The sequence below is a fragment of the Drosophila rhopaloa genome, unplaced genomic scaffold (assembly GCF_018152115.1).
Source record: "Drosophila rhopaloa isolate 14029-0021.01 unplaced genomic scaffold, ASM1815211v1 contig_2, whole genome shotgun sequence".
Lineage (NCBI taxonomy): Eukaryota > Metazoa > Arthropoda > Insecta > Diptera > Drosophilidae > Drosophila > Drosophila rhopaloa.
This window is the reverse complement of record NW_025335083.1, coordinates 8010698-8036466: the sequence shown is the minus strand read 5'-3', so window position 1 is coordinate 8036466 and position 25769 is coordinate 8010698. Positions and strand designations below refer to the sequence as shown.

At 43.0% G+C, this 25769-nt stretch overlaps 4 protein-coding genes across 5 annotated transcripts in view; 3 read left to right on the top strand and 1 right to left on the bottom strand.

Annotated features, from left to right (window-relative positions):
* Window positions 1-260: 260 nt before the first annotated feature.
* Window positions 261-2126, top strand: LOC108044537 (cuticle protein). Its single transcript, XM_017123578.2, has 2 exons — window positions 261-405; window positions 1003-2126. The coding sequence occupies exons 1-2, from the start codon at window positions 394-396 to the stop codon at window positions 2053-2055; spliced, it is 1065 nt and encodes a 354-aa protein (XP_016979067.2). The 5' UTR covers window positions 261-393; the 3' UTR covers window positions 2056-2126.
* A 1317-nt stretch (window positions 2127-3443) lies between these two features.
* Window positions 3444-6639, top strand: LOC108044571 (importin subunit alpha). The gene is made up of 5 exons (XM_017123625.1): window positions 3444-3682; window positions 4167-4269; window positions 4328-4641; window positions 4696-5266; window positions 5400-6639. The coding sequence occupies exons 2-5, from the start codon at window positions 4207-4209 to the stop codon at window positions 6018-6020; spliced, it is 1569 nt and encodes a 522-aa protein (XP_016979114.1). The 5' UTR covers window positions 3444-3682; window positions 4167-4206; the 3' UTR covers window positions 6021-6639.
* Window positions 6640-7035: 396 nt separating this feature from the next.
* LOC108044534 (serine protease inhibitor 42Dd) lies at window positions 7036-11982 on the top strand. Its single transcript, XM_017123575.1, has 4 exons — window positions 7036-7535; window positions 10296-11223; window positions 11286-11433; window positions 11490-11982. The coding sequence occupies exons 2-4, from the start codon at window positions 10333-10335 to the stop codon at window positions 11612-11614; spliced, it is 1164 nt and encodes a 387-aa protein (XP_016979064.1). The 5' UTR covers window positions 7036-7535; window positions 10296-10332; the 3' UTR covers window positions 11615-11982.
* A 74-nt stretch (window positions 11983-12056) lies between these two features.
* The window catches only part of LOC108044545, a 117820-nt gene continuing 104107 nt past the window's right edge, over window positions 12057-25769 (bottom strand). For both annotated transcript variants that reach the window (XM_017123588.2, XM_044459502.1), the window contains 9 exons: window positions 25534-25683; window positions 23861-24043; window positions 23646-23784; window positions 22569-22778; window positions 17101-18035; window positions 16705-16837; window positions 14492-14681; window positions 13929-14426; window positions 12057-13221 (listed from right to left, as the gene is read on the bottom strand). In XM_017123588.2, the coding sequence (XP_016979077.2) occupies window positions 12767-13221; window positions 13929-14426; window positions 14492-14681; window positions 16705-16837; window positions 17101-18035; window positions 22569-22778; window positions 23646-23784; window positions 23861-24043; window positions 25534-25683 (2893 nt within the window). In that variant the 3' untranslated portion in view covers window positions 12057-12766. The remainder of the gene's footprint in view (window positions 13222-13928; window positions 14427-14491; window positions 14682-16704; window positions 16838-17100; window positions 18036-22568; window positions 22779-23645; window positions 23785-23860; window positions 24044-25533; window positions 25684-25769) is intronic.

Sequence of the window (25769 nt, the reverse complement as noted above, 5' to 3'; positions counted from 1 at the left end):
TCGAAAATGGAGCAGAAAACGAAACTGAAACCGATACAGAAAACGATACCTATATCTAAACCGTGGACAAAAGACAAATTACCCGAAACCAGTTTTGGCCCGCAATTGTCAAATTGTCAAATTGTCAGCCGAGATACTTTTGTACTTGTTACCGGTTTGCTCTTCGGCTTTTTCAGGGCGCCACTTCTTTTGGCCAATTCTGATCTGTCGCCCCATATAAAGTGACGTGCGTCGGGAGTGGTCGACATCATTAAGTCGGCGTCGTTCCCAGAGTCGAGCGGATACGTAGTCGTCAGTCTCCAATCGCAGTTAGCAGCTTCCTGTGCGGCACGTGCCATTCTCCAGTTCGTCCTCCAGCAATCCCAGTCCAAAGGAAGTGATTCCACTTTGACAATGGCAGGCAAAGTAAGTTTAATAAAGTGGAACTCAACTTCGATTTGAAATGCATTTCTTTTGTAAAAAAAAGTGTTTAACTTGCGATGGAATTTTTCGACTAATGTGATATTGAATCCGTTTCAAAAAAATTAAATCAGCTAGCTTAAAGGTGTGCATAATTATTCATTTTTAAACTGCACCAAAAAAGCAATTTCTATTAAAAATTATAATTCTTTACTGGCCAAAAATGTGCGGGTGAAACAATTATAATATGCATGAATCAATTTGCTGTGATTTGCATAATCATATAAATAATAACAATATTGTTTCATTAAAAACTGGAATTTTATTTAAATCAATTGCATTCAATTAATTAACAAGCATTAAAAAAAGGTTAAATTTAAAGGCTATTTAGTTATGGCAATAAACCAACTATTAAGCACTGTTAATTTAAATGAAATTAATAAGTAGCTCAGGTGACTGAAAGTTTACCAGTATAGTTTTATTAACACAATGCTTGATTTAATGGTTAAGCTCTTTATAAAAATAGACGAAGACAGATCGACAATATATTTTAATTGCCTATTCGAGTGAGAGTCTTATCTTATCCACCTGTTCCCTTTGCAGCACCTGATTGCATTCTCCCTTCTGGCCCTCGCTGGATCCTGTCGTGCAGGATTCGCGGCCACCTATGCCGGTTACCATCCCGCTTATGCCACCTACCAGGCTCCGGCTGCAGTCTACCATGCCGCTCCAGTGGCCCAGGCTGCCGTCTACCATGCCGCTCCAGTGGCTCATCCTGCTGTCTATCACCAGGCGGCTCCGGTCTTCGCCAAAACGGTGGTGCCAGCTGCTCCCGTCTACACCAGGTCCTATGCCCTGCCAGCCCCAGTTGTCAAGACGGTGGCTGCACCTCTTTCCCTGCCCGTGGCTGCTCCAGTGGTGAAAACCTTGGCTGCTGCTCCCGTGGTTGCTGCTCCCGTGGTTGCTGCTCCAGTGGTTACTGCTCCAGTGGTTGCTGCTCCTGTGCTGAAACAGGTGGAGCTGGAATCCTCGCCGCGCTACGACTTCTCCTACGGCGTCCATGACAGCATCACCGGGGACATCAAGAGCCAGGTGGAGACCCGTGACGGAGGCAACGTGGTGGGATCCTACTCCGTCCTGGATGCCGATGGGTACAAGCGCACTGTGACCTACACCGCCGACGATATCAATGGATTCAATGCGGTGGTTCAGCGGGAGCCAGTGGTGGCTGCCCGTGCCGTGGCTGCTCCCGTGGTTTCAGTGGCTGCCCCAGCTCCCCTTCCCGTCCATGTGCCCGCCTCTCTGCCCGCTCCCATCTACTACCCCCACCAGCAGGTGTTTGCTCCCCAGCAGCAGGTGCAGCAGGTCGCCGAGCAGCAGGGTGAGGTTGTGGACGCTCCTTCGGCCACTCAGCCGGAGCTGGAGCCCACGCCCATCGACTACAACGAGGGTCAGGAGCAGCAGCAGCAGCAGCAAACCTATCCCCAGGATCAGCAGTTCCCGCCCTTCTCCCCATCGGGGGAATCTTCTCCTGCCCCCGACAGTGATGATTCCGACGTGGTGGAGGCCCGATCTGCACCTGAAGCCAACAGCAGCACCACCTCCACCACTGCAGCTCCAGCTACGGAGCAAAACAACGGAGAGAAATCGGCTTAGGATTGGTTTTGACCGGAAATATTGTTGAAACAAATGCGAAAATAAATACACAAATTTGGGAATATATAAAATATGCTGATTCCTGCTCCTTAACTTTATTTGCCACAAATAAGCAAAAGAAAGGTGGATAGTTCAAAGTAGTTATTGGTCGAGATAATTTGTAACACTTCAAGAGTCGTCTAGTATTGATTCAAAACCAACCTTAGAGAGCATTATATCTGGATATTCATGCCATTAAACTTAAACGTCTTTATGCTATGGCTGCAATAGCATACGACCGATTTTGTTATCTTATTAGTAACCATAGCTATAAAACTATAAGTAGCTCAACAGTACAATTTGAAAGATACTTACTTAAACAAACAGTTAATAGATCGCTCAGCTTAGTTATTAATTCTTTTTTATTTATCAATCGGTAAACTGATAGCTCAACTTAAGTGCGCACGATTAAATTTATAAATTTTCCCCAATACCTTATCAAATTCCTCCTCACAGAAAGCTGGAAAGAAACAAAAAATGTTTGCGTGAAAAAAGGAACGTTGAAGCCAAATCGATTGGGGGCAATAACCTATAAAAAATGCTTTTGTAAACATAAATACGGCAGATTAAAAAGAGCATTAACCAGGACTTTGTTTGCATTTATTGCATTATTATTAATAAACGAGAGATTAAATGGTATCAGTTCAATAATATCAAATTTTTGAAGGAAAAAAACAGTGAAATTAATAGTTAGTTAAAAAATTGGTTATTTACTCTCACCTTGAGTTGCGTAAAACCAATTACACATTAATAATGTTTTGTTTGGTAATGTATGCTCAAAGATGTTCTATAAATTCACATAATCCACTAAACAACTTACAAAAGCCAATTAAAATTATCATTTAACGAAATTAATCTAACTGTTTTTACAATTGTTTTTCTTAAAAATCGTTTGCGGAAGTAAAGATACTTCCCTTTTTTACACATAATTTAAATTCACCCGCCAGCTTTGCAGATTCAGCCATGGGCTGAACAGCTGAATTTAGTTTGTATGCGCGCCATCGAAACGAGTTCCACGTTCCACATGAACTTAGCGGAATGAAAAACGGCAGCGCCCTCAGTCGGCGACGATCAGCACTACGACCATTGATCGCAGTGCATCTTTTGGGTTATTATCATGCTAGCGGTAGATATTTGGCGAAAAATAAAAAGATTTGGATAGCTTTTAAACGAAAATATAAAGTCTAATTTTAATTAAAACAAAATCCGCAGGCTGCCAATCGGTTAATGACGCGGAGCGATGAACAGAGACAGGTGCATACGTTCACACTGGCAGCGAATATCGATAGTTGAAGAGATCGATAGATCGCTATCATTTTCCCGCCGCTAAGGCTTCACTTGCTTGCTTTTCAAATCAAACGGTAAATCCGGCGGGCGCACAGTAAGCATTGACATCAATTTCGCATTGATTTCAAGTTCGTCTACGTGTTTCACAGCACAGTTTCACCGGCACTTTCAGCGTGCTAACACGCTCGACAAATTTCCGTGCTTGTTTTTCCTATGGGAATGATCAAAATTGTGTAAATTTTCGTTGAAGTGATTTTAGCCAAGCCAAAAAAGCCAGCATACGCATTCTGAGAACGCAAAGGTAAGTGTGTGTGTGGTCGGGTGCTCCTTTTGTCCTTTTCGCCGTTTCTCTTGCCGTTTTTCCATTCCTTTATTCTTTTGCCGCCTCTTCCTGTTCTCCTTCGTTACCTCTCCTCTTACTACGATGCTGCAAATGGCGGGTTCTGCAGCTGTTGCTTTGTTGTTGCTAGCCAGGGGCGTATCCACGCCTTTGTAGGGGGCTTGGGAACGCAAGCTCTCGTCCTCTCCCCACGTGTCAAATTTAATTCAAATTAATTTAAATTAAAATAAAAAATTTTTGAAGGAATCTTATATTTTCTGAAATTTAAATATATATTTCAATAAGACAATTTGAACGTTTTACCCCCGATTCTAATTCTGGCTACGCTCTTTGTGAGCGCCGTTGCAAAAGCCGGTCCCGAGAGAGAGGAGGCATTGAAAAGGGTAGCCCTTGAATTCAGTTTCGTTTTCCTGTAACTTATTTCCGCACCCAATTTCCATTTCAGTTTCAACTTCTAAAATTAAAAGGAACAAAACTGCCATAAAATGAGTAAGGCGGATTCGAACTCGCGTCAGGGCTCCTACAAGTCCAACACCATCAACACGCAGGTAATAACCACAGAATCGCGTCGGATCTCCGTTCGGAACTAACCTCACATTCTCGTAGGACTCGCGCATGCGCCGCCATGAGGTGACCATCGAGCTACGAAAATCCAAGAAGGAGGACCAGATGTTCAAGCGGCGCAACATCAACGACGAGGATCTCACTTCGCCGCTCAAGGAGCTCAATGGCCAGTCGCCGGTGCAGCTGTCCGTGGACGAAATAGTGGCGGCCATGAACAGCGAGGATCAGGAGCGCCAGTTCCTGGGCATGCAGTCGGCTCGCAAGATGCTCAGCCGAGAGCGCAATCCGCCTATTGACCTGATGATTGGACATGGCATTGTGCCCATTTGCATTCGCTTCCTGCAGAACACCACAAAGTGAGTAGTGGCAATTAAACCTCCTTAAAAACGGTACTGAATCCCCTCCTCCAGCTCTATGCTGCAGTTTGAAGCCGCCTGGGCCCTGACCAACATAGCATCTGGCACTTCCGATCAGACGCGTTGCGTTATTGAACAAAATGCCGTGCCGCACTTCGTGGCCTTGCTCCAGTCGAAGTCCATCAATCTGGCCGAGCAGGCTGTCTGGGCCCTGGGAAACATTGCTGGCGATGGAGCCGCCGCTCGCGACATTGTCATCCACCACAATGTGATCGACGGCATTCTGCCACTGATCAACAACGAGACGCCGCTGTCCTTTCTGCGTAACATCGTCTGGCTGATGTCGAATCTGTGCAGGAACAAGAATCCTTCACCGCCCTTTGAGCAGGTGAAGCGCCTTCTGCCAGTCTTGTCGCAGCTCCTGCTTAGCCAGGATATTCAAGTATTAGCCGACGCTTGCTGGGCACTGTCATACGTCACTGACGATGACAATAGCAAGATCCAGGCAGTGGTCGACTCGGATGCAGTGCCGCGCCTGGTCAAACTTCTGCAAATGGACGAGCCAAGCATCATTGTGCCCGCCCTGCGCAGTGTAGGGAACATTGTGACCGGCACAGATCAACAGGTGAGTTAACCAATTGCTTTTCCGATACTGCTTTTAATCCCGTTGATAAATAAAATTTAAAAAATATAAATTCATTTTGTAGCGCTGACTAACCAAAACCAAATTAAATTTAATCAATGTTTTTGTTTTTTAGACTGACGTGGTAATTGCATCTGGAGGATTGCCCAGGCTAGGACTTCTGCTGCAGCACAACAAAAGCAACATTGTCAAGGAGGCTGCTTGGACGGTCAGCAACATCACGGCAGGTAACCAGAAGCAGATCCAGGCGGTCATTCAGGCTGGCATTTTCCAGCAGCTGCGCAACGTGCTGGAGAAAGGGGACTTTAAAGCACAGAAGGAGGCTGCCTGGGCGGTGACCAACACCACGACGTCGGGCACACCCGAGCAGATCGTGGATCTGATAGAGAAGTTCAAAATCTTGAAGCCGTTCATTGATCTGCTGGACGCAAAGGATCCGCGAACCATCAAGGTGGTGCAGACAGGCTTATCCAATTTATTCGCTCTGGCCGAGAAACTAGGAGGCACCGAAAACCTGTGCCTGATGGTTGAGGAGATGGGAGGCCTAGACAAGCTGGAGACTTTGCAGCAGCATGAAAACGAGGAGGTCTACAAAAAGGCCTATGCCATCATAGACACTTACTTCAGCAACGCTGACGACGAGGCCGAGCAAGAGTTGGCACCGCAGGAGGTTAACGGGGCTCTCGAGTTCAATGCCACCCAGCCAAAGGCTCCCGAGGGTGGCTATACGTTCTAAGCTAATCACACACCACATAATCCAGCCTCTCACACGCCTTACATATAACACCCCATTTCGTTAAGACTCTCGACCGCGCTCACACATTCATTTGTTACAATCTATGCCATTGTCAAACGTAAGCATAACATTTTAACAATCCCGAACATTTGGAGGCATGCATGCAAACACTGGCTAATGCATTTGCTTATATATTACTCAAATCATAATTGCAGCGGGTTAGCAAAAACACAACTTGTAACACACTACTCGTACTCGCATGATTCCAATTTAACATTCCCATCTATATCTTCCGGCGTTGCCTGGCAGCACGGTTATTTTCTCCTTTCCGATGCAACCTCTCGTGCAGCTGTGCTGGCTAAGATCCTGGTTGCTGCCCAAACCCGTTTGCTAGGGCGAAATTCTGTATGTGCGTGCATGGCCTTTTTACTTGGAAACGAGCTCATTTCGGATATATTTTAGGCTGTTTAGTATTTATTTATGTATACAAGAAATGGTTTTAAATCCTCCACCTTCGCAAGCATTACAACAACCTACTCATACCCTTCACACAGTGTCCTCATCCCCGATTCGTAAGATTATATTCAGTTATCAATAAATAATGAATTGTTTGAATTTATATTATGCTTTTTTCGGGAGTTCAAGCTTTACTTGCTATATAAAAATCTTATATTTTTATAATATGAACGCCAATAAGAGCATAGTTTTGGGTATTTAGGTTTATAAAAAAAAATTTTTGTGGTGTTAAAATAAATACAATTTGTATGTCCCGCTCAAGTCAATCCAATTTGAAGTATTATCCAACCTTTACAAGCGCCTTTTGATAAAAAGTTGTGCAGTCCGTACAAGTTTTTTGTGCATTTTAAATCGCAGTCCGGCAGTAAGCGGATCATAAGAAGATTATGGCCTATCTTCCGTAGTCATTCTGTGCGCATTTATGCAGAATTGTCGAGTGAATCGTACGAACCCAAAATGTTCCAGATTAGATAAACTGATTAAACAACAACTACTGACACAGAACCAGCCCCACAAACAACTCAATCAAAATGAGTCGCAGAGCGGCATTAGCATCCGCGTCTATTGCAGCGTTCCAGCGAGAAAACAAAACAAGTGGAGCGTCGTCCCATCAACATCCAAGTTCCTATTCCATTCCCATCGGATGCAGATTTAGTTCGCCAAATCGTATGTGTGTAAATTCACGGCAAACAAATTTTAAAAATAGATTCAAAATTCAGCATCGGAAAAGTAGTTGCCGAAAATTCGAACCGAGCTGTGGAAGCATTGGCCGGACGGAGCTTTTGCCCCCGCGTTGCGTTGCCCAAGTGTCGTCACCGATGGGGCGGGCGAATTTAATTGGTTCTTTTTTGTGCTATTTTATTATTTCCGAGCGCAAGCGTTTAGTCGAATTTTGTCCGAAGCTGCGTGCGGGCGTGAATCTTTAAAGGCAACTAATTTATATAATTGCTACCCGATCTTTATTTCGTCGTTCTAATATCGTAACGAATTCGGCCAAAGGTAATAGAGTGGAGCGAGTGAAAAAACTTAGTTGTAAATCTAAGTAATACCTAAATATAAAAAAATACATTTTCAAATATACGATTAACCAGCATCGAAAATTATTCGAAATTTTCACAATAAACTATTGTTGTTGATGATGCCACTTCGAAAACAATTCTGTGACCTCATAGTCGTTCGCCGTACTAAAAATCCAGTGGGTATTTACCATATGCCACTCGGATATTATCCATTGACTGCAATGTAACGTTTAAAAAATACTAAAAAAAAGTCTCCCGACAAAAAAAACTGAAACACTTGACAAACTCACCATCTAGTTAATTTCGGTGAATAGAACAAAAAATTGGCACACCAAAAATAAACAATAAACATCTAGCACTAGAGCAGCGCGACTTTATAGCGACAGTGGTGTGCTCCATACACAAAAGAAAATAACATTTTTTTTTGGGTACCGCAAAAAATCTCTAGAGATTAAATATTAATTAAAAAGGTTTATAAAAGTGATCTGTGTTAAAAACGAACGCGACTTTTGATTATATTTTCGGATTCAAATTATTATGTTTTAAGTATTAAAAGATTTCTGTAAGCTCCAAGAATGACATATATTTCTGAAGATTTTTTTATTACAATTCAAGATTTGGATTCATGCACAAAAGAAAAAATTATCATTTGGAGATAATACAAAATATTTCTTTAGATTAAATATAACTTAAAAAGGTTTATGAAAGTGGTATTTATTCATCAGATTTTCGGATTCAAATTATAATTTGTTAACACACAAAATATGGCTGTAAGCTATGACATATATTTTCGAAGATTTTTTCATTACAATTTAGGATTTTGGTTCTCTGTAGGCTGTGTCGTTCTCTCGATTTTGAAACGGAAAACGGTTTTTCGTTTCGTTCCGTTTTTGTTTTCCAGTTCGGGTGGGCGCGCATTTTGTTTGTTGATGTGGCAATTAAGCGCGCAAGTGTGCGCGTCGCTTAGAAATCGGCATGCAGAGATGCAGCTCTAGATCGGGAAACTATATAGAAGTGGGGGTGGGTGGCATGTGGGTGGGGGGTGTTGATGGCCGCAGCACAGCGGAGGCGGCTGCCGAAATTCGCGTGAAATTAAAAGTTGCCGCAAATATATAGCCGCAGCACTGTCACAAAGTTTTCCGCCTCGGCGTTTCCGCTTTGTTTACTTGCCGAAAATAGTGTCAAGTTTGGCCTAGTGTGCTCTCTTGTTCACTTTATTTATTCAAGGCGTTTCTTTTGTGTTCGGATTGCGAGTGTGCTCGATGGGGCCTGGCCAAATGAAATGGAAGACAATTTACATTTTCATTACAAAATGCACTTCATGGGCCAAGGTGAATTTAAATAGGTTTCAATATATCTGCTGGCTATTATTTAAAACTATATTTTCGTTTTATTCGAGGCATTTTATGACACTAAGTTTATTAGCGTAGGCACATATGTTTTGCATTATGCCGAAGGGCATTTTTATGCTAAACAAGTGCTTTTGATAGATTAACCATGTGGAAGCGATAAATTCACGCCTTTATTAATAAGACTTTATCTAAAAACAAACACAAATTAAAAACAAGAAAGGAAAGCTAACTTCGGGCGGAGCCGAAGTTGATATACCCTTGCAGAATTCTCATAATAATATTCTCCAAAATTATTCCTATGATGCATTCTTAATACTCATAAAAAATCCAAACTTCCTAACTTTAAAAACACCAAAGTTATGGCATTTCGAATCGTTCAGTTATATGGCAGCTATGGGATATAGTCGGCCGATCCTTATGAAATTTGGTAGGTCGGATTGATTGGCCAAATATAAAACCTGTAGAAAATCTTAACTTTCTAACTTTACAAACACCAAAGTTATGGCATTTCCAATCGTTCAGTTATATGGCAGCTATAGGATATAGTCGGCCGATCCTTATGAAATTTGGTAGGTCGGATTGATTGGCCAAATATAAAACCCATAGAAAATCCCAACTTTCTAACTTTACAAACACCAAAGTTATGGCATTTCCGATCAATCAGTTATATGGCAGCTATACGATCCTTATGAAATTTGGTACGTCGGATTGATTGGCCAAATATAATACCCATAGAGAGTCCCAACTTCCTAACTTAACAAACAGCAGAGTTATGGCATTTCCGATCAATCAGTTATATGGCAGCTATAGGATATAGTCGGCCGATCCCGGCCGTTCCGACTTATATACTGCGTGCAAAGGAAAGAAGGGTGTGTGCAAAGTTTCAATTCGATAGCTTTAAAACTGAGAGACTAGTTTGCGTAGAAACAGACAGACGGACAGACGGACATGGCTATATCAACTCAGGAGGTGATCCTGATCAAGAATATATATACTTTATAGGGTCGGAGATGCCTCCTTCACTGCGTTGCACACTTTTGACCAAAATTATAATACCCTCTGCAAGGGTATAAAAATGTGACGACCAAAGGGGTTAATATTTTTCTTGTAAGATTATATGATTTATAGTTTTAATGTATTAACAGTAGAATGAATTTGATTCAAAAGTTGTTTGCTTATAAAAGAGAATGACCTGTAATATTACTATGATTAAAAGGACTTTATTTAAAAACAAACAAAAATGAAAAAAAAGAGTGATTATTATTTTTCTTGTAAGTTTAAGTAAGTTGAATTTAATTCAAAATTTAACTACTTATAAAAGAGAATCCCTATAATTTTATTAAGTCTTCGACTCTCCATCAATTTGACTAACTTTTCTTTTTTTACAGGACTTTATCGGAAGAACAGTGGACAAACAAGCGCAGAATGAGTGAAAGTTCCAATCCTGTGCCGAGTATTGCGGTCTATCAATCCAACATAAGTGCTGGGATCTACCACAACATAGCCACAAGTTTCATAGATCAGAATGTGGTCGTGTCACCGCTGTTATTGGAAGCCACTCTGTCACTTCTCTACCTTGGATCAGATGGAGCCACTGCAGAGGAATTGCAGAAACTGCTGCGACTGAAGGAACGCTTCCCGAGCAATGCCAAAATGGCCAATTTCTATGCCTCGGAACTGGCGAACATCACATCGGATCCAGATACCAGCCTGAAGTTACAGAACCGACTGATGCTCCAGCCGCTTCCTGTATCCGAATCCGGCATTGCCGATGACTTCCAGAAGATTGCCCAGACCTATTTTCATGCCACCGCCGAGTGTGTTGACCTGGGGCAAACGGAGAAGCTGCGTCGCCACATAAACGAACAGATCCTGGCCAGCGTTGGAGGAGGCAGCTGGGACCAGATTCAACTGGAGAGTAGCCCTGCCTCTAAAACCCTGCTCCTGCTGGCGGCGAATCTCCAGAGCAAGTGGTTCCTGCCCTTCAGTGCCTACAGAACCGGACTCTATGAGTTCCACAGCGGTAGCCAGGTCAAATCAGTGCCCATGCTCTTCGACGACGACATGTTCGTGAAGTTTGCGGAGCTCAGGGATCTGGATGCCCGAGCCATAGAGCTTCCATACGAGCACGCCGAGGAGCTGTCCATGCTGCTCATCCTGCCCAACCAGCGCAACGGGCTCCAGGAACTCGAGAAGCAGCTGCGTGGCCAGGATTTGGGTGCACTGCAGCAGCGCATGCAGATGGAGGGCGTTCAGGTGCTGCTGCCCAAATTCAGTATTGATTTTGAGTGCAGTCTGCGGCAGCCTCTGAAACAGGTCAGTGAAATCAATCAATAGACCCGTTTGCTGATTTTATTTCCAAATAATTTGCTCAACAGCTTGGCTTTGAGGAGATATTTGCAGCATCGGCAAACTTCAAGCATTTGCATCCTTCTGGAAGTCTGCCCGTTGTCGATGTTCTTCAAAAGCTGCGTATTAATTTGAACGAGTCTGGATCCGGACCCGAGTTGCCACGAACTGCAGCAGGTATTGTATTTCTAATAATCCCAAAAAATGTGCACCTCACTTTTACCTTCTTTCAGAGTATAAGCCCATTGTGATCAGCAATTCCTCTCGCCAGAAATTCTTCCGAGCAGACCACCCATTTTTCTTTGCCATTCGGAGTGAGAATGTGACCTATCTAATGGGTCACGTGGTGGAATTTTAACTCTCACTGGGACAAGCAGAAAAGTGTAGGGTTTGGTGCAATATTTAAACTTATATACAAATAAGTAACAAATAACTAATATTTACTAAACAAAAAATAAGTTTCCGATGATAAAATATGTGTATATTTTCTGTATTGTCAATTGGATTTGTTCTCTAAGTTGGGCAAACGTTCGATGTATTTTAATTCGATAGACGTATGGTAATGGTGTTTTTGGAGATCCCTTTTCTGATAGGAACATTTCGGCAGATGGACGTAATTCCTAACGTACACATTATTTTGGGTATAATTAATTCTGTAATTTTTTGCTGTTAATGGCATTTTATTCTTAATTTAAAAAAAAAGAAAAGAAAATATTAAAAAATCTATTCCCACCCCCATCAACAAAACAAGTCACTTTTTTATTTTCATAGATTTTCTAACAAGAGTCTTGAGTTTATTTAAAGATATATCTGTATAATTTGTTTTGTTCCAGAAATAGTCCTGTTATGTTTATTAGTTTTACAATTATTGTATTTTGTAGGTTTTTATCTTTGTATCTTAATGGGGGCTTAATTTTGCTTTAATTCTAGGAAAACTTTAAATGGAATCAAAAACATTTTCACACCTTGCTGTGTTCTCGCTCATTAATTTTCCATTTTCATTGTGTTTTGTTTAATAGGCTTTTGTAAATCTAGCTAAAAAGTTATCTTGAGTTTAAATTCTTTCAATTTGTTTACATATGCAATGACATAAAGTTAAATTTGTATTCTAATTATGACTCCTAGGTATGATTGATGTTCAAATCACTTTGAAAGACCTTAATTTTGAACATTTCATGGATTGATTGAACTGGAAGTTCTATTTAAGCCGCGCCAGAATCTGGCAGGTTCAACCAAAACAAGGGCTGGATGGGCTCATTTGATAAAGTATTGGGTTAAACCATGACTTCAACTGATTACTACCATTTTAAGTATATTTGATGCATACGTACATGAATATTCACAGAGATTTCTACTGTAGTTTAGTTTTGAAAATTGATTTACATATATTTACAGTTTATAGTAGAAAAACGAAGCCTCTTAAATGCATCTTAGTGTCGGATGGGCCTCCCAACTTACAGATACTGCTATTGTTTTTGCTGGTTGTCCTCACCGGTGGGCGGTTGTGGTGTCACCCCGCCCCCTCTGGGGCATCCCCGCCCCCGCGGTTCAGCAAGTAGTCCAGATCGAGGGTGATGCGGTCCAGCGTTGCATCATTGGCACCGCATTGGCCACTGCCACTCTGCGTGGGAGTGGGCGTGGCTGGGGTCGTGGTCGCCGTGCTGGTGACCGTCGACGTGGAGACCACAGCCGCCACCATGGTGGGCAGCAGGGGGTCAAAGGTCGTGCGGGACGTGGGCTCCAGGATGGTCACTCGCTTCTGCGTCTTTGGCGTCTGGGTGGGCAGGGACATCCCGGGAATCGCCGCTCCACTCAGGTTGCCACTTATGGTCGGAGGCGGCGCCATACTCAGGATTAGGGAGCTGGGCACAAAGTCCACGTAGGGATTATGCTGCAGCGGAACATAATGAGAAGTGCTGGTGGCCGTGGGCATTATGGCACTGGTGTGAATGCCAATTATACTGTCTGTAAGGAATGAAAGGGGGAGAGAAGATGTTCATCAGACTCAGAATAATGCATGCCTCAATCCTTGAAGTGTTTGTCTGTACTGGGTTTGCACAGAGAACAAGTCGATTTTAAATTGATTGTAAAATTTTTACCTTAGGCAACAACATTATTCAAAATTATTAATAATTTGTAAAGTTTTTTTTTATACATATGCCTAATTAAACATGTTAACAAGATGACACCAAATATCCAAATCCAGAATATGCAAAATTAGCAAAATAATACAATCGTATTTGTTCGCTAAATTTGGATATGCTTTCACTTCGTCATAACCTAATAAAATTTTTCTCGATGACGTCAATAAAATGATTATTTTAATTTGTTATAATTTGTTAAAAATGTAATGAATGGCTAAAATTATATTTTTTTTTATGATATATATATATTTTAGTTAATTATTTTGTCTTAGAATATCAAACGGTATAAAATAACATATTTATGATGTTTTTTTAAACGCTTAAAAGATTATTGTCTCTTAAGAAAGCCAATTTTAAAGACATTTTTTATGAATATATTAAACTTTTGTTTATCCTATTACAATTTCTTTGATCGGGAATCAGTATATTACTCAATTGGTCAGAAATAATATATTATAAATTGTTAATTAGTTCGAAATACGATAAACTCGTACTGTTTAATGCCAAAGTTTTTCAGCGTGCACTTACCTGCTGCCACGCCCTGCAGGATATCAAGCGTCTCGACGCCCACAAACTCGCCGCAGGGTCCTGGGCGATAATGCGTCGGCTGCTGATGCAGTGTACGCCTGCCCAGGCTCCCTGTGAGTCCGCCCACTCCCACTCCGACGCCCATGCCCATGCCCATGGTGTACGCATCGTAGGCGGTTCCGCCGCCCAAAATGGCGCAGCAACGAGTGTCGGGGGAGGGGGCCACGGACAGGGTCTGACGATCCCCCAAGAAGGACTCCGCCGGCCCATCTGCTCCTGCCTGGCAGCGCGGCGCCGTCGAGATGATTGTCAACGGCAGTGGCACACCGGATCCCGGTGCTGCGGACATCTCCAGGCCCACCTTCGATTGCAGGGGCGGGGCACCTCCGCCGGCCGACGAGGCCAAGGCTCCGACTGCTGCAGAGGACACGCCTGCACTGGACATTGACAAGGACACGCCGCACTCGTTCTCCTTCTCCTTGTCGTGGTTCGTGTAGACTGCAAGTGGGATGGGGGGGGTTAGAAATGGAAACGGGGGGTGGATTCCAGGACGGGGAACCTACAGCTCAGCGGACTATTGACGTTGGCCGTCGTCGTGGTGGTGCAGTAGTTCTCGTCCAGGCTGCTCCTGCTCGTATTAAACTTGGCCTGCTTCAGCGAGCTGTTCTGGCTGCTCCCGTTGCTGCTGAGGAATGGTGGTCCTCGCAGCTGGCTCTCCGCTTTGATGACGAAACAGATAAGGATGGCCGCGCCCTGGAAGTGGGATTGAATCATTGCTGTGATTGCGGCATAAACTTCCAGCCCATCTGGGCTGACCCTAATAAAATTCGTTTGTCAACGGGATGGGTTGTCGCCTGAATGGAGTCATTAAGCCACGGAAGACCCTTCGATTACGGGCAAGGTGATGGCCCAAAAGGCCCTCTCGACGTGAAATCAAACCAAGCGATTGGGAAATTAAATGCATGACCGAAAGGCGGCCATAAATCGAGGCCAAAGCATATGGGCCATACACGGCTATTATGTCCTTTTTTCATGAGCGCAATTTATGGGAGACATGCTCCAAGTTCCAGGCATGGATTTTCGAACAAAATTAATTGCGAAATTAGCGAAAGAGTCTTAAGCTCGATGTACTGAATTGCTCACATTGTATAGATTCCCCTTGCATGCTCCACTAGGATTTCGAGCATATTAAAATACATGGTATAAGGGTATTACACTGGGAAAAGAACATAATAACGACCCATATTTTTGTACACATATTTGTATTCTCTACCGCCAATAAAACTAATTGGACTTTGAGATAGGAAAGATATAAAAAGACTACTGAATTTTCAAACATATTAGTGTACAACCCATAGAACCGGATTTAGGGAAATCTGGACTACAATTCTCCTTTTATTTTAATTAAAAGAGTATTTTTTGAAATTTTGCTGAGTTGATTTTATTATTCGTGAACTCTAAATACTTTATAAGTCTTATATGAAATACGAATTAATTTTTATAATGCAAGAATTTGCTTCGAAAACGCAGCAAGTTATAAATACATAACAAAATCAAAGATTTACGCCTCCAATCAAAGTTAATTCCAATTCTGTTTTATTTAAGTGCTTTCGTTTAAGTCAATGCCATGTAGAATGTACACCCTATCTTGGCCACATTTTCTCCACGTGCAGTCTGCGTCTTGGCCACTGTTTAAATAATTAAATAGCAAGAGCAGACAGAGCAATGCCCACACGCCCACAATCAAAGTGATTTTGGTGCACATTAATAGTCCTGGAGCGGCAAGATTGAGAGGGTTGTAGACATTGCGGTTTGGATTCAAGGGGCGGCGGCTCGACCTAATTTGTTTGTGTTTGAATTTGAATGTGCCGTGTGCGCATTACGTATACGCCGAGTGGTACGCACACGCGCTCACTTGCCGGCTACCCACATCAAAGTGTGTGCGTGTAATTATGTGATTAGTTTTGCAAGGATACACTACGTATCCCAATGCCTCCGCCCGTGCAGATAATTGTTTATTTAATTGGATGGAGCTGATTGCTGGGCGTGCGCAGAGCGTTAAACCGTTTAATGCCATTCTGGTGGCCACAAAAATGAAATAGGTGTCGGCCAAGGGGTCCGTTCTATCCCAGCGAGACCCCAGCAGTGGCATTGAAACAGGAGGATGTGATTCCACACTCAAGTGGCAGGTGGAAGAGTCGAGCGCACTTATTTCATTTGCACAGCAAATCACCGGGAAGTGGAATAAAAAGCAAACAATAACAGCTCGTGGAAGTGGAAGTGGAAACCGAAGTCAAGTGTCAAAGCCAAGGGCAAAATAAACACGAAAAGGCTTCTTCTTTTAGCTCTTTGATCAGGCAAGGCAGTTAATGCAGTCACCTTTGGGGGGCCGGGACACGCCCACTTTCGCTTTCAGTTGATTTTGCATGCATAATTTGCACGGCAGTTGTGAAAATATGCAGGCATTACACTTTGATAAAATATGCAACTTAAATAAGTCGGCGGAAATAAAAACGAGAAATGCGATTTGCATAAGCCTCGGCGGCAAGTGCGTTTGATGCCGCCCCCTAACAGTTGTGCACCAGTTGAACCGGCAAATGGTATTCGGTATTCGGTATACGGTATACGGGCCGGGATTTGGACCCCAATCAAACATCCGACCTTAATCCCATCCCGGCAGGTAGTGATATATATATTTTATTGGTGCGCTTAATTGAATTTCAATTGCTGGTCCACCTGCCCGGCTAAGAGGATGTAAACGGTTCCCCGCACTTACCAATAATATGCACGATATGCCGAACGGATATGCCCACAAAGTATCCGGCGATGAATTAACATAAGCGATGAAGAGTCCGTCGCTGCAGAGTTTGGCCAGGAGCAATCCGCCCGCCCGGTAGAGCAGTCCAAATCTGTTCGAATACATTAAATTAGACGGAAGAGCGGATTTTGAGAACGGCATTGTGGCAGCGATTGTTTTGGTTTCGGTTTCGGTTTCGGTTTCAGTTTCAGATTCGTTTTTTTTATCAGATTAGCTTAGACAGGAAAATGGAAACTCCGCAAAAAAAACCGAATGGAAAGTCCTGTGTGGTCATTAAAATCTAAGTATTTCCCCCAGAGCCTTATCTTTTGCCCCGTTTCCATTTTGCCCATTGCCTAGCCTTTTTCGACTTACCGCCTTCGCAAAGCCAGATTGAATTTATCCAACGGATGCGTATGCACATTGCGATTCTTGTGCCACAACCACAAAAGTTTCTTCATTAAAATGGCAAACAGCGCACAGAAGAGCAGGATGAAGAGCAGATCGATGCAGATGAAGAGGATGAAGCTCAAGGAGGGCGTTGGCGCTGTCGAAGCGTCACTCAGGCCGGAAGTTAGAGGCGCAGCCAGCGCGGAAACGGAAGTGGAGGAGCTACTGCCCCGCCCCCGCCAGTGCTGCTCCTGACCAAATCCACTTGCAGTCCCTGTCCCTCCCGTGATTGATGACGTTGACGTGGCCACATCATCCACCGCCCGACTGGATGAGGATGAGGTCTCTGTTGGCGGGCTCGTTCCATTTCCCAGCAGTGCCTCCGACTCGAGCAGTAAATTATCGCCATTGAGCAGCGAGTGCGTTGAGTACTCCGACTCCGTCTCCGATTCCTCCGTTTCCGGCCTGCCCGCGGCGGCATCCGGGAAGGCGGTTCCCGAGGACCAGAGGACCTCCAACCACCAGTGCCGCGGCCACCTCCCGATGATGCTGCAGATTAGCGGGGCGGCGACGGCGAACAGGAGCGGCAGGAGCCAGCTGATGCCAATGGCACCGCGCAATCCCGCCGCCGAGCTGGGCGGTGGGCGGCGCTGGCCAGGAGCGGCGGATGAGGCGGTGGCCCCCAAAGGCGACTGAGCCCGGATCTGCGTGATATTGCTCAAGCTCTCCAGCTCCCGTTCCCGCTCCCGTTCCCGTTCCCGCTCCAGGCGGCGCTTAGTTGGCGTGCCCGGCTTGCTGCCAATTTGCAGATACTTCTTCGGCATCAGCTCCGTGTGGATGGCCAAGGCAATCGCAATCAGCGTCGAGATCCCGAGCAACAACAGCGAGGCCAGCGAGCTGCTAATGATGCCGTGCCAGCTCTGCAAGAGGAAATTATGAACGGCCGTTAATAAGGAAATGGAGTGCTTTGACGGCTGAGCTGCAACATCGTTATTTTTAATTAAATATAAAAAGTTGTCATCGTGCAGCATCAGCATCAGTGGCAGCCGCAGCAGCAACAGCAACAGCAAGAGCAACACCCAGCCAAAGAAGCCATTTGGTGGGATTTTTTGCACCACCCTAATGGTGACATTTTGGCATAAATTTTTTATTACACTTTTCCCGCGCTTCAGTGACTGGACATTGGTTATTACAAAGTTGTAAACAATTTGCGCAACATCATTTTTCGGACCCTGTTTTCATAACCAATTAGGAGAACCCAAATACAGCATAATAAACAGGCATCTTAGGTTGCATTAACAGATATCTTATTGCTAATTGCTATTGTGGTTGTGGATTTCTAATTAAACAAAATTATTTGATACTTTTCCAGTCGTAATTGTAACTTCAATACATAGTTACGATTTCGGACGATGTGCTAATTTAAGCAGTGTTTGATTATTTTTGGAGGAAAACTCACATTTTGGAAGAGTGAGACTGAAGGACTAATTATATTTTATACAGCGGTTGCAAAATTCAGTTTTTTCTTTTTCCTAAAATATATAATTTAGACGGTCGTAGAAAAATACAATTTCAGCCTTTACCTTTTAACCTAGAAGTATATACTGAGTATAAACAAAGATACCTAGGCGTATTTACAACTTCAAAGCAATAATTTTAATGGAAATGTTTTTTACTTTTTTATTTTGAAGATATGCCCAACAAACGAAAAATAAATCTTCAAATGTATATCAGCCTTTATCTATCAACCTTGGAGTGCTTGGCTAGCCTTTTATCGTGAACCTCAACTTAACCAATTTTGTTGGCACACGGACTTAAACTTATGACCCAACTCATCATCTTTAGTAGCCTTCGGGGCAAATGTGAGGAAAACATTTTGTCAACTTTTTAATTTTCAATTTACAATACGAAAGCGAATGCGAATATTTCCACCCCGTCAGTTCGCCGCGGAAAATTATGAGTTAAGTGCGCTTAAAAGCTTTCGCCTTTCACATGTTCTGATGCAGTGCCACGCCCCCCGCGCACCGTTTCTGCCTTGAGGGTGGGCGTACGCGTCGTATGCGTAATTTATGTTTTCTTATTTATTTATTGTTTTTTTCATTCCGTTTAACTGTCGTGCTGAAATTGTATTTTATTTATGCTCGCAAATATATGCAATAAGTAAAATGAATATTTTAATTGTATTTATTGTGGCATTGGGTGGGCGTGGTCGGTGGGCTGGCGGTCTGCTCTTCTGGTGGCTGCGGTTGACGTCCGTCGCCGATGGCAGCCGCATCTTCGTTCGTCCTGCCCCTCCTGCCCGCCCCCTGCTCCTGCTCCTGTGATCCTGCCGCTGTGACACGTGTTTCAAACCATAAAATTTGCATGTGTTCACATGTTTGGCTGTGTGGTACTTTTTAATAAAGTTGCCCTGAACGCGTGTGCGCGCAATTAATGTGCAATAATAATAATAATAATAAGTGTGTGCGCGTTGTGTTATTAAGACAAAGTTTTCCTCTGGCGTTTGTGCCAGCCTGAAAATGCCTCGAAATGCGAAATGCGCATTGTGCAACTCATCGCACTGACGTAAGTTGCTCATTAACTTGGCCAACGGAGGAGAGTCCGCTTTGTGGTACGTTTCCAGTGCCGGGGGCCAGTCTATGCCAGGTTTATTTTATTGTCCACAGAAGGGGACGGTCCCCAACAGAAGCTGCTGCGTCCTGTGGCACAAATGTTCATTATTCAAAAATTCCTCCATTGCAATCCTTTGAGACGCAACCCGTATTGCGTGCGGCAAAAATGTCGATGCACATAGCGAAACATACTCGCACCACTCCTCCGAATGTGGCGTCCATGGTCGGATTCACAGGCATCTTTGTGCCTAGGCCATCAGCGTCATCGTCATCGTTTGCCTTTGTCAACGTTTCGAGACTGTGCGTTTTCCCAGGAGCTGTACGGAGAGAAATTGCCTAATCTAATCCGGTTGCTTAAAAGGAGAGGTGCTATGTTGCTTAGGATATATTCGCTGGTCAGGAAATGATGATGTTTGTACAAAAAACATACAATCTATACTTGAATTATATTGGAAACTTAAGGCAAATATCCCCAGAGATTCTATCAGACTATTTGTTGGTATTCCATTATAAGATTTAATTGCAAAATTAGCTATTTTTAATTAATAAAATTTTCGTAATAACACTGTTAGACAAAACAAGTCGATTAATGAAGTATTAATTGTGATCAGAATTGCCGTTTTAAACGAAACGCTTTCCATCTATACTTAATTGAGGGAAATCAACTTCCATTTTCAAAGCTTAATGCAAAGCAATCATTTCGTAATACAAAATTGATAGTGACAATGTTTGGGAAATTTGCTTGCCGAATTATCATCCGTGGCTTATGTTTGGATTATTGTATGTTGATACAAGCTCTATGAGTGGCTAACTTATGCCTCATATTTGGGATGACATATATCCAAATGTGTTTTTCCAAGTGTGCCTCCTTTTTTTCTTTGCCTGGCGTAAACCTTTCCATATTGCGTCCTCGCATCCTCTGCTGAATCTTTATCTGCAAGTGCCCGCGCCTTTGTCGTCTCCTCGTTGTCGTACACAATGTTTTATTTGTTTTTCATTCGTTTATTGAGCCGTTGCCTCCACGGCGGACCAGTTTATTACTAATTCAAAAATGTTATTTCTTGTTAGAGCTTTGCAGTTACTTTTTTTCGCCGGGCGTTTCACGACCCCCGGGGATTAGGCATCGCAACTTTATTCGCTTATGCTTTCTTCGCTTCACGTTTATAATTTAGACGGCTTGCGGGTGCTTTGGGGACTTCCACTTCCACTTCCACTTCCACGGATCCCTGGCCAATGGGTTCGGGTTGGGGTTCAGATTCGGGTTCGGGTTCAGGGCGGCATATATTCCTTCAGCGCGCTCGGGTTAGCGTCTTTCCCATTAACATTTTCCCACTTCAAACGTCTGAGAGTGTGCGTTTATAAATATTAATTTCGATTCCAGTTGCCTCCTTCGGGCGGATCCTTCTGTCCCACACCCACACCTGACCTGCTCCTCCGAGCCGGCGTCGTGCATTGTTGACTTTTAATTTCCTTCCAAGGAGGTCGACGCCAACAGGTTTGGGAATTGTTTTCCATGAATTTTCCGTTTGGCTGCCACGAAAACTAAATGTAAATTATTTGCTTTGTTGTCCACTGACTCCCTGAAATTCCTGGAATGGAATGGAGTGGTATGGTGTGGTATGGTATGGTAACGACTTGCAGACGACACGCTAATTTGTTTTGATGATGATTACAGATTTTTCCATGGCCGTGATTATTATTTGAAAAGTCGAATAAGACTCGTGAGATGGGAAATTGGTGATTGCCGGCGAGCAGACACCGCAAATAATTACAACTTAAGGGTTTTGCCCTGCTAGTTTAAGCCGATGGGATTTCCTATTTTTAAAGGGTGTGGGAAACTCGTTTGTGCTTCGATTGCCCTGCGATTTTCCTTCTCTTTTTCCTTCACGGATTCTGCACACCCGCACGCCTTATATCATGCAATACTTTTTGTTATTACTTTTCCGTCTCCTCTGCTGCTCGGTTGCCGCTGTATGTTTGGTTTTGGGTTTCGGGTTCCGGGTTGCTTTGCTTTCAGCTTGGCTTTCCTCCGTTTTACTTGTTTATTTATTTTGGCGTAATTAAATTTCACGCTTTGGTTCCCTTTTTTTCGTGCTCCCAATGCAGGCTCTCAAAGGCTTTGTTTTAAAGAGCCGCATAGCACTAACGCATTTAAGTGCACTACTGCATGCTCGCCATTTAAAAATCAAATGGCTAAAAAGCAGAAGCCATGTAGAAACATGAATCCTACCTATTGTGACGTATTCATATATATATATATTAAATCCGACAAGGATTATAATTTTACTTCTTAAATTGCAATAAATTAATTCATTTTAAGTAGCAGTATTTTTTGTTGTACAACGACTTCCAATTAACCTTCTTTGAGTCTTTTATTTACCTAGTTTTTGTGTTATGTTTATACGTGCGACTAATTTGCAAATTTAAATGTTGAGAGAAAAAAAAGCTGAGGATAATTTTTGATGTCACAATATATTTAGGTTCTTAAATTTTGTGTGGCGTGACACTCGCCAATCTGTGTCCACCGACAGAATAAGAAACTAATGCTATATGTTCTTTAAACAGCAAGTTATTAATTTGCAGATAGTATTAAAATACATGTGGCAATATATAAACGTAATTTTTAATACTTTTTAATTTAATTTTATCGGTTTTTATAATGCAAAAAAGCATTCAATATTACAGTTTTTTAATAAGGTAAAAAGAAAAAAATCTCTTCTTCAAGAGGTATTTTTCTTGTTAAGCCATTAGAATAAAAGATAAAATTGTTTACATTTTATTCGCAGGATCAATGTAAGCTCCCCATTTTATAGACACTATTTGTTAATGCGGTCAACTCACCACCGGCAGCATTTTCATGAATCCCAGCAAGTAGATGAGCATCACACTCGAGGTGGAGACGCAGAACTGCATCTTGAGGAACGTCACCGCGCACTTGCGATTGCACCAGATGGGACCCAGGATGAGCAGGGCGGATCCGCACTGGAGGAGGCAGCAGGCGCAGCTGGCGATCACGAAGATGGGACGCCGCGGGACGTGCGACGGAGTGGCCTGGAAATGGGAAATGGGAAATGCGATGGAAGGCAGAAAACAATTAGCAATTCAAACTAGCGACGAAGCGAAGGCTAAAGTCGGCCAAAATGCTGTTTGCCTTGGCAGGCTGCTGCCAACAATCGACCGAATTCAAATTTGGTCAGGGATGCAGTCTAAACGGTTGCAACTTTTTTTGGTGTGCTTAAATAGAACATTTTGACTTTAAATATAACTTTCGAGAATTTAACAGATAATAAATGAAATACAAAAATTCACTTATATATTGACTAATGGCTAAACTTTATTTCCAATCGTAGACTGGCAAAAATGTATATGTACTAACTTATTTTATTCTGCTAGTCCTTGATTTTAAATAAATATTTATTTCCAAATATTAAAAGATGTTTGCCAGGAAATAGGGACAAACAAAATAGTCATACCTAAACAATTTATATCTTTTGAGTAAGGTTAGTCACCGAAATTCAGGCAGTAGATTTAAAACCAAGTGAGCCCCTGAATGAAACCCCTAAGGCTATTTGATCGGTGTGCATCCCTGATTTAAAGTATTTCCGCTGTGACTGAATGCAGCCAGCACAATGCAGAAGCGGAGCGCAGTAAAAACCGAGTGAATTTGGAGCAAGTTCATGGCAGCAAAGGCCAAGTTGTTGATTGCGAGCAAGGCAAGCGGAAATGCGGACTCTGGGGCGGCACAAAGGGAGAGCCGGGCTCCCCAGGTGGGGGCCACTAAATGGCAGGTCCTCAAAGTGCCATAAATCAAAGGAGGGCCTTCCACTTTGGTACACGTGAATTGCATGAATTGGGCAGCCGAGTTCCATGGGAACCAGAGCCTTGGTGGCCTTGGCGACCTTGGTGACCCTGGCTTACATTCAGCTGGCGCTTGGTGAGCATGACCACGTAGGTTCCGGACAGCGGGCAGATGCAGCGCGTTATGTTCGCCATCAGGTGCTTGGTGATGCACAGATCCGATCGCCAGGTGGAGTCGAAGGAGGCCTTGTAGTCGTGACTGCAATGGACAATGGAAAATGGACGATGTTCGATTAAATGTTGCCTTAAGTGCTAAATGTGCCACACTCGCTTACCCACAAACGGCCACCCAATCGCCTGTCTTCGGAACACTCTCGTGCTGAAATATAATCTCCACATGACCAGCCTCGAAGGGCAGATCCAGGGGCTCGCGGAAGTTGTCGTTGGAGCGATTCGACTGGAACAGCCAGGTCTGGATGATCCGCGAGGCCAGCACGTAGTCCGAGTCCCGGGGATCGCTATTGGATGAGAATGAGAAAGGGCCACAATAATAAAAGGTACATTTTAATTCAACAATGTTTTCTATTTATTTTTTATTTCTGCTTACGTTAACGAACTTTCATGTAACTTGTTTAAGTGTAATAACCATATGAATGACAAATTATGTTAGTCTGACGTAAATGGAAATAAATAACTATGTAATACTTGTAACTCTTAAATAGGCTAAAGAAAATTGGTTCGAATTAAATATTAATAAGTCCTAACGCGTGGTTACAAGCGAGATTTGGATACAAAACAGTTGCCACCAATCAGCATTGGCTGTTCAGTAATGAGAATTGTTGACCAAGCATCCAACTTAGGCTTAACTTTCAACAAAAAACTGTCTTGGTAAAATCCCATTAACAGCTACATACACGAAAATGTGTTTACCAATCAATATAAAATTAATAAAAGGAATATCTATTATCCTGCCCCTTTCTTTGGTTGTTGTAATACCTCTGACCAGTAAAATCTGTTGGCTAACTGTCTAACTATCCTTTAAGAATATCAAACACTTATTTTTCTGCATATTGTTGCATTATTGTCACTAAAGAACCAATTTATTTATTCAGCTTCTTTAAATTGTATGCGTCTAATAGAACCAAGTTGTTCACATTCGACAATAAAATGAGAAATTGAAAATGCATATGTCCATAGGGAAAATTCTTACCAAAATAACAAACGATATGCAAAAACTATTGTGTCCGTGGATTACTTGATCCAGGAATAATTATTTCTTCACCAGAATTTCTTAAGAGGGAAAGGACCTCCTCCCAATAAAATCTCTTGTAAAAACAAATCCTTGCCCTTATAACAAAACTGGCAACAGAAGTTTCTCTTTTGAAGCAAAAAACGGAATGAATTTAAAAGGACTGTTTACGTTAAGTATTCCGTAAACTTCTGAAATTATATACAGTTCCTGCTTATCAGATCCAGCTTCAGTCGCATCTTTTATGTGCAATAATCAAGATTTGATAACCACTGTGTTGGCATTCCATGTACCCCGGAAAGCATACTTTCCCCCCATTTCATTTTTTGCTCTCCTTTGTGCTGGCAGCTGCATATTTGCATTTTGTTTACAGTTGGGGAATTACACTCGTAGCTGTGGTATTGTTGCTAGTGTTTTCCAGCTGGCTGTAATACGCTTAAGCCAAGGAGCCATCTTGATGCCGCAGCCCAAAGGAGGCGGAGATGCGGAGCTGCAGAGTGACAGCAGTTGGCATTACACACATTTGAGGACTAGGCAAACATGGCTTACGAATTGTACATCGGTGGCCATAAGCAGGGACTTAGCCAAGACAACTTTCTTGGGCTCACAGCAACAAAAGGGGCGAATTAAACATGTGCAGTGGCGCTAATCTTTAACTCCTTCCTCTATCCACCAATTCCGCTTAAATTTGGGAACTTTTTTGAACTTTCGCGAGACCGTTATCAGGCACTAATTAGCAATCGGGAAACTTTTACTCACCTGCCACGCGTGTAGTAGGTTTTGGGGAGGAAACTTTTCAGGTTCTTGTAGGAGATGACCGAGGCGAATATCGTGGAGTTGGCCATGATGTGCAGCAGCCGGGCCGAGAGTCCAATGTCCATATAGAGCTGGTCCGAAAACAAATCCTCGCTGGGAAAGAAAGACAGGTGGGAGAAGTGCATGAGTCGCCGTAAATCAGGCAAATTGTAGTAGCCTGCACTTAGGGCACTTAATTA